The 15,143-nt window shown below is 50.3% G+C and overlaps 1 protein-coding gene across 1 annotated transcript in view; it reads left to right on the forward strand.

Annotated features, from left to right (window-relative positions):
* LOC121008178 (probable S-adenosylmethionine-dependent methyltransferase CRG1) overlaps positions 1 to 15,143 on the forward strand; it is a 163,267-nt gene that overhangs the window by 90,971 nt on the left and 57,153 nt on the right. Inside the window, exon 5 of the mRNA XM_040440572.1 lies at positions 13,304 to 13,441. Coding sequence (XP_040296506.1) covers positions 13,304 to 13,441 — 138 coding nt within the window. The remainder of the gene's footprint in view (positions 1 to 13,303; positions 13,442 to 15,143) is intronic.

The following is a 15,143-nucleotide window of genomic DNA, read 5'->3' on the forward strand; positions in this document are numbered from 1 at the left end:
TTAAAGAATTTTTTGGGATTTGCTTTGCTCTCTTTTGCTACCTGGTGTTTGTTTTGTATTTTTGCTAATTTTATCTCCTTTTTACAGATTTTATTAAGCCCTTTGTAATCTTCAAATGCTACAGCTGACCCCTCAGATTTGTATTTTTTACCAGTCCATGCAGTAGACGTCAGTTTGCGCTGTGGGGTTTCTCAGCAGTACGTGGATGAGAGATCTGAAATGTCAGCTACTTTGCTTGTTCTTCAAATGTTGTGGTTTTTCTGAATGAAAATCTGCTGCAGAAAATCCACAGTATTTATACATGACGGGGGGTATTGGTTATACCCCGCTCGCTCCCCTTTTACCCATTACCATCCCAAGCCAATCCCCACCCCACCCCGGCCCAGCCCTTACCCCGGGCTCGGCCCGCTCCCAATAAAACACTGACACCTGGCTTGGATTAAATTGGCCACAGCAACCATTTTATTACATAAATACATATAATAAATAACCTTTTAATCCCAAACTGTAACATATTCCTGAATCCCAACGGGGGAGGTCCTGGAAGCCCCAAACAGCCGAAGTTTATTACCAGGTTGAGCCGCCTTGCCACCAGCCGTTAAACGCCAGCTCGGAGGCACCCCTGATGGCCCAGCCCCCAAAATTATCCACAACCGACCACCAACTATGGGAGTCCAGCCCCAACCGTGGAGCCCTCCCATCCTCATCCTTTAGAATCTCACCAACTTCAAGGACCTCCCACCGCCACAGCCGCCGTGACAATTGTAGCCCGCCCCCCCCCACCGTCACCCACCGCTTCTTCCAATTCCATACCCGGCATCGGATACTCCTAAAAGAAAGAAAAGAAGGGTGGGCGGGCGGGAGTTCAGTCTGTACCCCAAAATGGCCACCACTCTCCTCCAGCCCTGGCTACTTAACCCCTCCAGTTCCACCCCCCAACTTAAACTAGCCAACCCCAATCCCCCCGGGGCTCGCTAAACCAACCCCCCGTCATGCTAGCCTCCCCCCAGGCTATGCCCCCAGTCCGGCTATTTCTTGACGGGGGTATTGGTTATACCCCGCTCGCTCCCCTTTTACCCACTACCATCCCAAGCCACTCCCCACCCCACCCCGGCCCAGCCCTTACCCCGGGCTCGGCCTGCTCCCAATAAAACACTGACACCTAGTTTGGATTAAATTGGCCACAGCAGCCATTTTATTACATAAATACATATAATAAATAACCTTTTAATCCCAAACTGTAACATATTCCTGAATCCCAACGGGGGAGGTCCTGGAAGCCGCAAACAGCCAAAGTTTATTACCAGGTTGAGCCGCCTTGCCACCAGCCGTTAAACGCCAGCTCGGAGGCACCCCTGACGGCCCAGCCCCCAAAATTATCTACAACCGACCACCAACTATGGGAGTCCAGCCCCAACCGTGGAGCCCTCCCATCCTCATCCTTAAGAATCTCACCAACTTCAAGGACCTCCCACCGCCACAAACGCACAGGCTTGACCCCTTAAGCCCCGGGCGTCCCTCCACATACGCAGCGCCGTCTCGATACCATCCTGCAAGGCCAAGCACCACATATCCAACCCTACAGCGTTTAAATGTACCCCATCCGCTCGCCAAAACCCCCCGACACCCTGCTCCAGGTCCACATGCCTCACAGCCACTGCCCCATTCCTTGCCATGAACCGGCCTATGGCCCGGTTAACCTTCACCCTTGCCTTGTTTACTCCCTCCACCGAACGCGCACCCCTCCACACCTTCCGGGGGACTATGTCAGACCACACAGTCACAAGGCTCGGAAACAGAGACCACAACCTAAGGAGATCGAACTTGATATCTTTTACCAACTCCCTTAGCGGCCGTGCCCCCAAATCATTGCCCCCCACGTGCAGGACCAATACATCTGGGGCCCTATCCAATCTAACAAACCTGTGCACCTCCGCCATTACGCCTCCCCACATCATTCCCCGCCGACCCAGCCATCTTACCACAGCTGTAGACCGTTCCAACCCTAACTGTTGACCATCCGGCCGAACCGCTGCCCGGATGGCTCCCCAAAAAACGTATGAATGGCCTAAGATCCAAACTAAAGCCGGCTCAGAACCTGTAATGACAGAAACGAAAAAACAATAGCAAAACGCATTCCACATGCAAAGTTAACACACTCCGTGCTACAATCTTTCTGGACGGATATATGAACGAAACCGGACCGATTCCCACCTCCCTATGCGCTTAATCACCTCCTGCCCCAAACCCCACCGCGCTGCCTCCGTCGCCGCCCCAATTCTGAACGAATGACTCGAGTACCCCTCCACTTCTCTGCCCAACTGACCCAGGCACTTTCTAAAAACTGCTGTAAACTTAAAGCGTGAAAGGAAAGACCCATCCGCGTGCACCAGAAGAGGAGACACTGAGCCTCGCCCTTCCGCCCCATACTCCCGCATACACTGGACCGGGCACATCAAACAACCCAAGACCTCGAATAGAACAACCCTGCGACCCCTGCCTTCCACATCCGTTTTCGATCTCCTAATGACGAACTCCACCCTATCTTCAAAAAGGTCTACGTCATCCCAAATCAACCCCCCTCCCCTACTAACTGACGGACTCACCAGCTCCCCCAACCGCAAAGCCCCAAAGAACGCCAGCGCAAAAGCCAACCTGAACAACCGCAACTCCCATAAGGAAACACAAACTTTTTCTACTGCTCACCCAACTGCAGGAGCAGGGAAAACGACACCGGCCTGCGACTGTCCTCAACCGACCGCCAACGCCGCCAACCCTTCAGTGCCCTCACCACCAGGAAGAATTTGGTGACGTCCGTCAACTTCCGTAGCTTGAAACCAAAAGCTAGCCCAGCCATATAACCATTCAGCTTTGAAACAGACCACCCGTCCTCCCTACACTGACCTATAAATAACAACAACGATATCTCCGACTCCTCGTCCCCCATCCCCAATCTAGCCTTCCAATCCTCCCAACACTGCCATGCCCTGTGATACGTCACCCACGTACCGGGAGCTAATGAAGACTGGATGAGCCTGATTACGTTGTCTCCAGGAGTTCCCATAGGCAGCTCGGGCAATCCAGCCCATCCTCCTCCGCTTCTGGAGCCAGCTGGCGAAAACGCTCCCACTGAGAACGAGAAAGAGCATCAGCAATACAGTTGTCAACCCCCGGTACGTGCACAGCCACCACCCACGCATTGATGGTCAAACACTCCAAAACTAATCTCTGTAACAACCGCACCACCCGAGGTGACGAGGCTGACAACCCGTTAATTGCCTGCACCACTCCCAAGTTATCACAGTGGAAACGGACCTTCTTATTCCTAAATTTTTCCTTCCACAGTAGGACTGCTGCCACTATGGGGAAAAGTTCCAGCAGCGCCAAATCCCTCACCCAACCTCTACTCACCCAAGTGTCAGGCCACACCCCCGCACACCACTGCCCCGAACATTACGCCCCATAGCCACATCCCCCCACCGCGTCAGAAAAAAGGTCAAAGTCGAATGCCTCCACAACATCCCCCATAAACATATCCCGGCCATTGTACTGACTCAGAAACGATGCCCACACCCGTAAATCCTCCCTCAACTTCCTCCCCAACCTTATGTAATGATGAGGTGCCGTTACACCCGCTGTCGCAGCCGCCAACCGCCTGCTAAAAATCCTCCCCATGGGCATTATACGGCAAGCAAAATTGAGCTTACCCAGGAGCGACTGCAGCTCCTTCAGCTGAAGTTTTGCTAAATGCTGCGCTCTCCCCACCTCCCTTTCCAAATCCTCCAGCTTTTCCCGGGGCAGTCTACATTCCATGCGCTCCGAATCGATCACTATGCCCAGGAAGCTCAACTCCGTCGTGGAACCCACTGTTTTTTCCACCGCCAGGGGAACACCAAACGCAGCGAACAGCACCTCCAGTGAATGCAGCAATAAAGAACACACCCTTGAACCCGCGGGGCCAATACACAGAAAGTCGTCTAAATAGTGAATGATAGATTCACATCCAGCCGAGTCCTTAACCGCCCACTCTAAAAACGAGCTAAACTTTTCAAAGTACGCACACGATAGCGAACATCCCATCGGTAAACAACGATGTTACGGCTGTATGTGAGCAACAAGAGCATACACAGTAAATAGAGCTACTGACCGGACCCAAACTAGGGAGGATAAAGGGTGACCCCTGTCAGACCCTCAAAGCTCTCCCTATGCTGCTAAAGCACATGCCCGGATCCAAATGGTGGAACGAGGCATGCCCGCGTACCTAAGACTGATGACCACTGTAACCCCTACAATAGTGGAAGGGGCACGGCCACCGGTGCCCTGCTCAGTATATGGAGAGAACCGTGTTCGCCTCAGATCCAGTCAGAAAATAAACAGATACACTACAATGTCTGCACACTTAGCTGAAGGAGCTGCAGCAGCAGAGAAGACGGATCCAAAGACAGCTGGCAATATCCGGAGTACTTGCTGCAGCAGAACACAGGTCCAGTGAAATGATAGCTTACAAGTGAAGATACTCAAGCAAGAGCTACAACTCAAATGAGAAATATAATCCACACCCTACAAATGAGGAGGGGTGATTTAAAGGCAGGGAAATCAAACGCAGGAGGAACAGCTGGGAGGAAGGAAACAGAAAGTAAAAACCTCATCACAGGGGCGGAGAAACAGAGCAGTGAGAACTCCTCCAAGCTCTAGTAGTGACATCATCACAGGGGTGGAGAAACAGAGCTGTGAGAACGTCTCAAAGCTCTGGTAGTGACAGTACCCCCCCCTCTACGGGTGGACTCCGGACACCCAGGACCCGCCTTCTCAGGATGAGCCCTATGAAATGCCCTGATGAGGCGAGTGGCTTTAATGTCCGACACCGGAACCCACATCCTCTCCTCAGGACCATAACCCTTCCAATGAACGAGGTACTGAAGAGAACCGCGGACAATGCGAGAGTCCACAATTCTGGAAACCTCAAACTCCAGATTGCCATCAACCAAAATCGGAGGCAAAGAGGAGGAGGCAAAGAGGAGGGTACCGTGGGCTGGACATATGGTTTTAAGAGAGATCTGTGAAATACATTATGTATCTTCCAAACCCGTGGAAGATCAAGACGGAAGGCAACAGGATTGATGACTGACAAGATTTTATAAGGCCCAATAAACTTGGGACCCAATTTCCAGGAGGGAACCTTCAGTTTAATATTTCTTGTAGACAACCACACCAGATCACCCACATTCAGGACCGGACCAGGCACACGTCTCTTATCAGCCACACGCTTATACTTCTCACTCATCTTTCTAAGATTACTCTGAATCTTTTGCCAAATGGTAGACAAAGACGAGGAAAATCTCTCCTCCTCAGGTAAACCAGAAAGAGCCCCTCCCGAGAATGTCCCAAACTGCGGATGGAACCCATATGCACCAAAGAATGGTGAGTTATCAGAAGATTCCTGACGACGGTTGTTCAGAGCAAACTCAGCAAGAGGGAGAAATGAACACCAATCCTCCTGGTTCTCTGCCACAAAACAGCGCAAATATGTCTCCAGATTCTGATTGAGGCGCTCAGTCTGACCATTCGACTGCGGGTGAAAAGCAGAAGAGAAGGACAGCCGAACCCCCAGGCGAGAACAGAAAGCCTTCCAGAACCTGGACACAAACTGCGTGCCTCTATCGGAAACAATATCAGAGGGAATGCCATGCAATTTAACAATATGGTCGACAAAAGCTTGCGCCAACGTTTTAGCATTGGGTAAACCAGGGAAAGGTACGAAATGAGCCATCTTGCTAAAACGGTCCACCACCACCAGGATCACCGACTTCCCTGAGGAACGAGGAAGATCCGTGATAAAGTCCATGGACAGGTGTGTCCAAGGACGGGAAGGTATGGGTAACGGGAGAAGGGAACCTGAAGGCCGTGAACGAGGGACTTTAACGCGAGCGCACGTCTCACAAGCAGCCACAAAACCCTCCACCGACTTACGAAGAGCCGGCCACCAAAATCTCCGAGCAATGAGATCTACCGTGGCTCTACTCCCGGGGTGACCAGCAAGAACAGTATCATGATGCTCCTTGAAGAGTTTGTGACGTAGCTCAGGAGGCACAAACAACTTCCCAGAAGGACAACGGGCAGGTGCCTCAGTCTGGGCAGCCTGGACCTCGGCCTCCAAATCAGAATATAGAGCAGAAACAACTACCCCCTCCGCCAAAATGGGACCCGCGTCCTCGGAGTTTCCTCCTCCCGGAAAACAGCGAGAGAGAGCATCAGCCTTCACATTTTTGATCCCAGGGCGGAATGTAACGACAAAATTGAATCTGGAGAAGAACAGAGACCATCTGGCCTGTCTCGGATTCATACGCCTGGCCGACTCCAAGTATGCCAGGTTCTTATGGTCGGTAAAAACGGTGATAGGGTGCCTGGCCCCCTCCAACCAATGGCGCCATTCCTCAAAAGCCAACTTGATGGCCAACAACTCCCTATCTCCCACATCATAGTTTTTCTCTGCCGGGGAGAGTTTTTTAGAGAAAAAGGCACAGGGTCGCCATTTGGCAGGAGAAGGGCCCTGGGACAAAACCGCACCCACACCCACCTCGGAAGCATCCACCTCAACAATAAAAGGTAAGGAAACATCGGGATGCACCAAGATGGGAGCAGACGCAAAACTCTCTTTAATCTTAGAAAAAGCTGCAAGCGCCTCCTCCGACCAAGAGGAAAAATCCGCCCCCTTTTTTGTCATGTCAGTGAGGGGTTTGACAACAGAGGAATAATTCAAAATGAACTTTCTGTAATAGTTTGCAAAACCCAGAAAGCGCATCAATGCCTTCTGATTCTCAGGAAGCTCCCACTCAAGTACAGCACGGACCTTCTCCGGATCCATGTGAAAACCAGAAGCAGAGAGGAGAAAACCCAGAAATTGAATCTCCGATACCATAAAAAGACATTTCTCCAGCTTGGCGTACAATTTATTTTCCCGCAGAATCTGCAGAACCTGAAAAAGATGATCCTGATGGGTCTGAACATCAGGGGAAAAAATCAAAATATCATCAAGATACACCAATACAAATTTCCCCATTAAATGTTAGAAAATACTATTAACAAAATGCTGAAAGACGGCCGGAGCATTCATCAGGCCGAAAGGCATAACGAGATTCTCGAAATGCCCGTTAGGGGTATTAAAGGTCGTTTTCCATTCATCCCCCTCTCTGACCCTGACCAGGTTGTACGCGCCTCTCAAATCCAATTTGGAAAAAACCTTGGCCCCAACAATTTGGTTGAAGAGGTCCGGGATCAGAGGAAGGGGATAGGGATCGCGAATCGTGATACGGTTCAGCTCCCTAAAATCTAGGCAAGGTCTCAGAGAGCCACCTTTTTATTTAACAAAAAAAAAACCCGCGGCAACAGGTGATTTTGAGGGACGAATATGCCCCTTATCGAGACTCTCGGAGATATAGGTTCGCATTGCGATTCTTTCCGGTTGTGAGAGATTGTAGAGGCGTGCTTTTGGCAGCTTGGCGCCGGGAATGAGGTTAATGGGACAGTCAAACTCCCGGTGAGGAGGTAGCTCCTGAACACCGCTCTCGGAAAACACGTCCGAGAAATCAGAGAGAAATGATGGCACAGTTTTAGTAGACACCTCTGCAAAAGTCGCTGTGAGACAATTCTCTCTACAAAAGTCACTCCACTCATTTATTTGCCTTCCTTGCCAATCAATAGTGGGGTTATGTCTAGTGAGCCAGGGTAACCCCAAAACTAGAGGAGAAGGCAATCCGTTAAGGACAAAACAAGATATATCCTCCACATGAGTGTCACCTACAGCTAGCCGGATATTGTGAACAATGCCCTTCAGAGATCTCTGTGAGAGTGGAGCAGAGTCAATAGCAAAAACAGGTATATCCTTTTCTAATGTGCAAACCTGCAAACCATGCATGGCTACAAATTGAGTGTCAATAAGATTGACGACCGCTCCACTATCGACAAAAATCTCACAAGAAATGACTTTGCTCTCTAGCGCCACCCTGGCAGACAGGAGAAAATGGGAACTGCAGGTCAGAGGAAAAGCATCAATTCCTACATCAACTTTGCCCAAAGTAGCAGATGAAGCGGAATTTGATGATTTACCTTTTGAGGTTTTTCTCTTATTATCTCTCTTAGTACAGTTCAAGAATCTCCTAGACGGACAAACATTTGCCAAGTGACCTATGCCCCCCACAACAAAAACACACCATACTCTGAGGACTAAATCCTCTTTTATCGGGGCAAGTCGACCTAGCTGCATGGGCTCCTCCTCAGAGGGGAGCGAGACAGGATGAGGCCCCTGCACACTGAATGAGTCCGCACCACTGCCCCTAGACTGACAATGGCTGGACAGAGAGGTCTCGTTTCTTTCTCTTAGACGCCTGTCAAGGCGTACCGCCAATGACATGGCAGACTCTAAGGACGTTGGTCTCTCATGGAAAGCAAACGCATCTTTCAATCTCTCTGAGAGACCATGACAGAACTGACTCCGGAGTGCAGCATCATTCCAACCTGAATCAGCTGCCCATCTCCGAAATTCAGAACAATAAAGCTCCGCAGACAGTTTGTTCTGGCATAAAAAACGTAAGTTAGATTCTTCAGAGATCTCTGTGAGAGTGGAGCAGAGTCAATAGCAAAAACAGGTATATCCTTTTCTAATGTGCAAACCTGCAAACCATGCATGGCTACAAATTGAGTGTCAATAAGATTGACGACCGCTCCACTATCGACAAAAATCTCACAAGAAATGACTTTGCTCTCTAGCGCCACCCTGGCAGACAGGAGAAAATGGGAACTGCAGGTCAGAGGAAAAGCATCAATTCCTACATCAACTTTGCCCAAAGTAGCAGATGAAGCGGAATTTGATGATTTACCTTTTGAGGTTTTTCTCTTATTATCTCTCTTAGTACAGTTCAAGAATCTCCTAGACGGACAAACATTTGCCAAGTGACCTATGCCCCCACAACAAAAACACACCATACTCTGAGGACTAAATCCTCTTTTATCGGGGCAAGTCGACCTAGTTGCATGGGCTCCTCCTCAGAGGGGAGCGAGACAGGATGAGGCCCCTGCACACTGAATGAGTCCGCACCACTGCCCCTAGACTGACAATGGCTGGACAGAGAGGTCTCGTTTCTTTCTCTTAGACGCCTGTCAAGGCGTACCGCCAATGACATGGCAGACTCTAAGGACGTTGGTCTCTCATGGAAAGCAAACGCATCTTTCAATCTCTCTGAGAGACCATGACAGAACTGACTCCGGAGTGCAGCATCATTCCAACCTGAATCAGCTGCCCATCTCCGAAATTCAGAACAATAAAGCTCCGCAGACAGTTTGTTCTGGCATAAAAAACGTAAGTTAGATTCGGCCAGAGCAACACGATCCGGGTCATCATATATCTGCCCCAGGGCCACAAAAAATCTTTCCACGGATCGAAGGGAGGGATCCCCTGATGGCAGCGAAAAAGCCCAAGTCTGAGCATTACCCCTGAGCAGGGAGATGACAATCCTCACCCTCTGCTCCTCATTACCAGAGGAGTGGGGACACAAGCAAAAATGGAGTTTGCATGCCTCTCTGAAGCGAACAAAATTCTCACTGCCCCCGGAGAACGTTTCCGGAAGTGAGACCTTTGGCTCGCAACAGACTCCATGGGCCGGAGCAGAGCCCAATGCTTGAAGCTGAGTCATAGATTGACGGAGATCCGCTACCTCCAAAGAAAGACCCTGCATGCGGTCAACCAGGCCAGAAAGCGGATCCATGTCAAAAAGGACGGTTTTGGTGGATTATAATGTCACGGCTGTATGTGAGCAACAAGAGCATACACAGTAAATAGAGCTACTGACCGGACCCAAACTAGGGAGGATAAAGGGTGACCCCTGTCAGACCCTCAAAGCTCTCCCTATGCTGCTAAAGCACATGCCCGGATCCAAATGGTGGAACGAGGCATGCCCGCGTACCTAAGACTGATGACCACTGTAACCCCTACAATAGTGGAAGGGGCACGGCCACCGGTGCCCTGCTCAGTATATGGAGAGAACCGTGTTCGCCTCAGATCCAGTCAGAAAATAAACAGATACACTACAATGTCTGCACACTTAGCTGAAGGAGCTGCAGCAGCAGAGAAGACGGATCCAAAGACAGCTGGCAATATCCGGAGTACTTGCTGCAGCAGAACACAGGTCCAGTGAAATGATAGCTTACAAGTGAAGATACTCAAGCAAGAGCTACAACTCAAATGAGAAATATAATCCACACCCTACAAATGAGGAGGGGTGATTTAAAGGCAGGGAAATCAAACGCAGGAGGAACAGCTGGGAGGAAGGAAACAGAAAGTAAAAACCTCATCACAGGGGCGGAGAAACAGAGCAGTGAGAACTCCTCCAAGCTCTAGTAGTGACATCATCACAGGGGTGGAGAAACAGAGCTGTGAGAACGTCTCAAAGCTCTGGTAGTGACAAACGATCAACGAAGAACCCCCCCATCCCAAAAACACCCCAACAAATGCAGGCTATCCGGATTAACCGGCAACAACCTGAACGCGGCCTTGATGTCTGTCTTCGCCATCAAAGGCCCCCTCCCGAACTGTTTAACCCACTGCACTGCCGCGTCAAACGAGGTATAGACCACCGAACATAACGCTGGATAAATACCGTCGTTGACCGACGATCCCTTTGGGAAGGATAAATGATGAATGAGGCAAAATTTATTCGCCTCCTTCTTCGGAACCACCCCCAGAGGCGACAGGCGCAAATTCTCTAGCGTTGGCTCCGAAAAAGGCCCATCCATCCTACCCAATCTCACCTCCTTCTCCAGCTTCTCAGCGACTACGCCTGGGTGCTCCCTAGCCGACCGCAAATTTTTTCTGATCAACACCGGACCCGCCAGAACAAAAGGGATACGAAACCCCCAGACGAAACCCTCCCGCAACAGTTCCGCGGCCTTTACGTCCGGGTACCTAGCGAGGAACGGTTCCATCCTTTCCAGACGAACCGGCGTCACTCCCTTTGCTAGTACCCTCGCCTCCCCTCTGCCTAACCCCCCTGAAGCACCGTGTGGCTCCATGGGACCCCCCACAGCTGGAGCACTCGTGCTTGAACTTGCACTTAGCCCCGAACTTGCACCCCCCTTCATTAAATAGGAAACACAGTCCCTTAGCTGACGCTGCTGCAAAGGCCGACTGCCCTCCGACTCCCGACTCACCCCGAAACGACTGAGCTCCCGACTCCCCCCGAAAGGACTGGGCTGACCTAACCGGCGCCGTCACCTTCAACCACAAAGCTATATCTTTGTGGTCCCATCTAATACTCGGGCGCACGGCCTTACGCTGCCTAAATTGTTCATCGTAGCGCAGCCACGTCAGTCCCCCATAAACACGATACGCTTCCCCAATGGAGTCCAGATAGCAAAACAGCGCAGAGCAGCACTCTGGCGCCTTCTCCCCTACTACGCTGGCAAATATCGCAAACGCCTGTAACCAATTAGGGAACGTGCGCGGTATTAACCGGTACCGACGCTTCTCCTCTTCCTCCTTTTTACCCTCATCCTTCCTAGCCTTATCCAGGTTAAATTTCTCCAAGGGGAGCAAGGAAAAAATCTCCACATACTCCCCTCGCCAAATTTTTTCCCTAACTTCTTGCCTCAAATGGGCCCCCAACGGCCCCTCAAAGCAAACGTATACCTCCCCCCTCGCCTTGTCATCCAGCCGCATCCTATCCTCCTGCTCCGAACTACCCGCCTGCATCTGCACTGACGCCGTGGCACTTTGCGGACCAAACACGGACTGACCTACCCCCCCCGAAAACACCAGAACTGCCCCCCAAGCCGGTAACGGAGACGACCCTCCCGCACCCCAACCAGCCAGCAACCCCGCCAAACCCCCCAACCCCCTACCCAACTCCCCTTGGGGCCCCCCTGCCGCCCCCCCAGGAGAACTAGCAATTAACTGCACTAAAGGTCCCCAGAGCGCCTCACCTGGCTGCCTGGGAGCTGTGATCCCATCAGCCGAAGATCCTGACTCCAGACGTTCCTCCCTCAGCGATGAAACCGATGACAAACGATCCCCCGACGGTCCCCTGGTCCAGCTGGGACCAGAGACGTGACATCCACGGTCTTCACTCGACGCCCCAGAGAAGGCGGAGCCTGGAGGGTCTTGCTGCAACCTCGCCGAGGGCCTGCTGCTCTGGTCCGCAGCTGCCCCGTGGTCCCCAGACACTTGCTCCTGCCGAGGGGCCTCATCCACATTCATCTCCTGGACAAGGCCCGCTGTACCTGGTCCTGAACACTGGAGGGCGCTGGTACACAGCTGGACAGACCTTCCAAGGCCTGCTCGAGGGCTCCACCTGCTGGCCGGATTCCTCCCAGGCCTGGACCCACAAGCAGAAGCTGTACCTGCGGCCTGCCGGCGTGAAGGGTCCTTTGCAGGGCTCTGTCTGCGGCGCTGAGCCCGAGGGGAGGACAACTGTGGACTGAGGCGGCCGGACCCGCCGAGGCCGTGACAATGAAGGCTGAGGCGAAACAGGTGCCTCAGCCGCCCCTCTCAGCAGCTGCTGGACCTGCTCCTGAAGCCAGCCCAGTCCTCTACTCGCCACCGCCGTCCTTAGCTCCGCAATCATGGCGTCCACCTCCATCTCGGTGCACGCGTCAGGTCAGTTCAGTCTGTACCCCAAAATGGCCACCACTCTCCTCCAGCCCTGGCTACTTAACCCCTGCAGTTCCACCCCCCAACTTAAACTAGCCAACCCCAATCCCCCCGGGGCTCGCTAAACCAACCCCCCATCATTATAGCCTCCCCCCAGGCTACGCCCCCAGTCCGGCTATTTCTACATGTGGTTGTACCCTTAAAGCATAATTAATTACTTATAAATTTGCTGATGAGAAATATTGTATTATGTAATATTTAAAAAGATATTTATTGTTATCCATTTTTATTTTTACTTAAAAAACTATAATGCAAGCACATATCTTTATCTGTAGTATTTAGACTGCATGTTGCCATACACTTGGGGTGCCTTCACACGCTGCAGACTTTGTTGCAGAAATTTCCATGACTGAAAATCAGTTCCATTCACCCGAACGGGGCTTGCAGAAATCCATGTGCTTTCTATCTCATTCAAATGAATGAAAATAATTTTCAATACCTTAAATTTCTAAAACCAATTCCCAAGCATGCTATGGCACACTTAAAGGGTAATTAATTAGTTGTAAATCTGCTGAAGGGAAACATTGTGTTTGTTCTATTTTTAAAAATTTCTTACCATTCAGTTTTATTTTTAATATTGCAAGCACATTTTTTTTCTTACAGGATCACGGATATACCGGTCACAATTCAGATGTCCATTTCTGAAATTATTGGATTTATCCAGTCAATTTGTATGTATGAGGTATTCATGGAGAAGGATGCGAAAAAAGCAGAACAGTTTCTTATACAGACTGAAAAAAGGTGCAGTATAAATACATGCTTAATGTTTGCTTACAAGGGTACGACCACACGTTCAGGTTTCCTGAACCAATATTGGAAGCCAAAATAAGGAGTGAATAACAAAGGAGAGAAAGTATAAAAGGACAGATACAACTTCTTCTCTTTTTTTTATTTTTTTTATTTTTTTATTAATTCCTGGTTTTGACTTCCAAAACTACATGCAGAAACCTGACTGTGTGGCCGTACCCCAGGGGCGTTGCTATGTTAAAACATTTGGGGCCTGGGCCCCTGATGTTTTGTCCCAGGCCCCGAATGTCCTGCCTGCCTGCCAGCTAGATACAACTGCCTTCCTCAGGACGACAATGCAATTTAATCTAATGCATTGGAAGAGCTGAAGGACCTGTGAAGACATCACAGGTCATGTGACCAGTAAAACAGGCAGTGGTTGAGAAGGACCTGTGATGATGTCACCATCATGTGACCAGTGCAGGAGAGGACAGCAGTGAAGAGGAGAAGACCTGGGGAAAGAAGCTGTGGTGAAGTCTGCTACATGAGGAGAAGTAAGTGAAGGGAGAGGCAGAGCAATGCTGGAGGTTATTTAACTGGGACTGTATGTTAGGGCTGAAGGGAGGGATGTTATTTATATGGAACTGTGTGTTGGAGGTGGCTGGGGAGTGGTTCATGTTATTTACATGGGACTGTATGTTGATGCTGGCTGTAGGAGGGAGTGATGTTATTTACATGGGACTGTATGCTGATAGCAGCAGTGGGAGGCAGTGATGTTATTTACATGGGACTGAATGTTGGAGGGGGCTGGGACAGGGTGATGTTATTTATATGGGACTGTATGTTGGAGGCGACTGTGGGAGGGAGTGATGTTATTTACATAGGACTGTATATCACAGGGGACTGGGTGAGGCAGGGATGTTATTTACATGGAACTGAATGTTGAGGCGATGTTAATTAATCGGACTGAATGTTGACAGGGTGATATTTACATGGGATTGCATGATAGAGGCGACTGGGGAGGGGGTGAAATTATTTACTTGGGACTGTATGTTGAAGGTGGCTGGGGAGGAGGTGATGTAATTTACATGGGACTGTATTTTGGAGGGGGCTGTAGATACAGAGGGCTATTATTTACATGGGACTGTATATTGGAGGGGGCTGGAGAGATGGTGTGATGTTATTTACATGTGACTCTATGGCGGAGGGAGTGAAATAATGTTATTTACATGGGACTATATATTGGAGGGGCTGAAGAGAGGGGAGTGATGTTATTTACATAGGACTGTATATTGGAGGGGGCTGGAGAGATGGTGTGATGTTATTTACATGGGACTGTATAGTGGAGGGGAGGGAGGAATATAACTGCAGGGGGCACTGAATAAGGCATTATAAATACTGGGGGCACTTCAGGGTGAGCATTATAACAGTAGTGAGCAGTATAAATACTGGGGGCACTGTAGGGGTATTATAAATCTAGGGGACATTATAGGCGTTCTTACTACTGGTGGCTCTATAGGAGGGACTTATAGATCCGCCTTATTTCCACTAAGAGCACTATGGGGGGCATTATTACTACTGATGGGTCTGTATAGAGCTTTATTACCACTGGGGGAACAATAGGGGGGCCTTATTTCTACTGGGGGCACTGTGAGGGTATTATTAATACTGGAGGGCTCTTCTACTAATGTGGGCACTCTTGGGGAGGGTTATCATG

Source organism: Bufo bufo, chromosome 7 (assembly GCF_905171765.1).
Source record: "Bufo bufo chromosome 7, aBufBuf1.1, whole genome shotgun sequence".
NCBI lineage: Eukaryota > Metazoa > Chordata > Amphibia > Anura > Bufonidae > Bufo > Bufo bufo.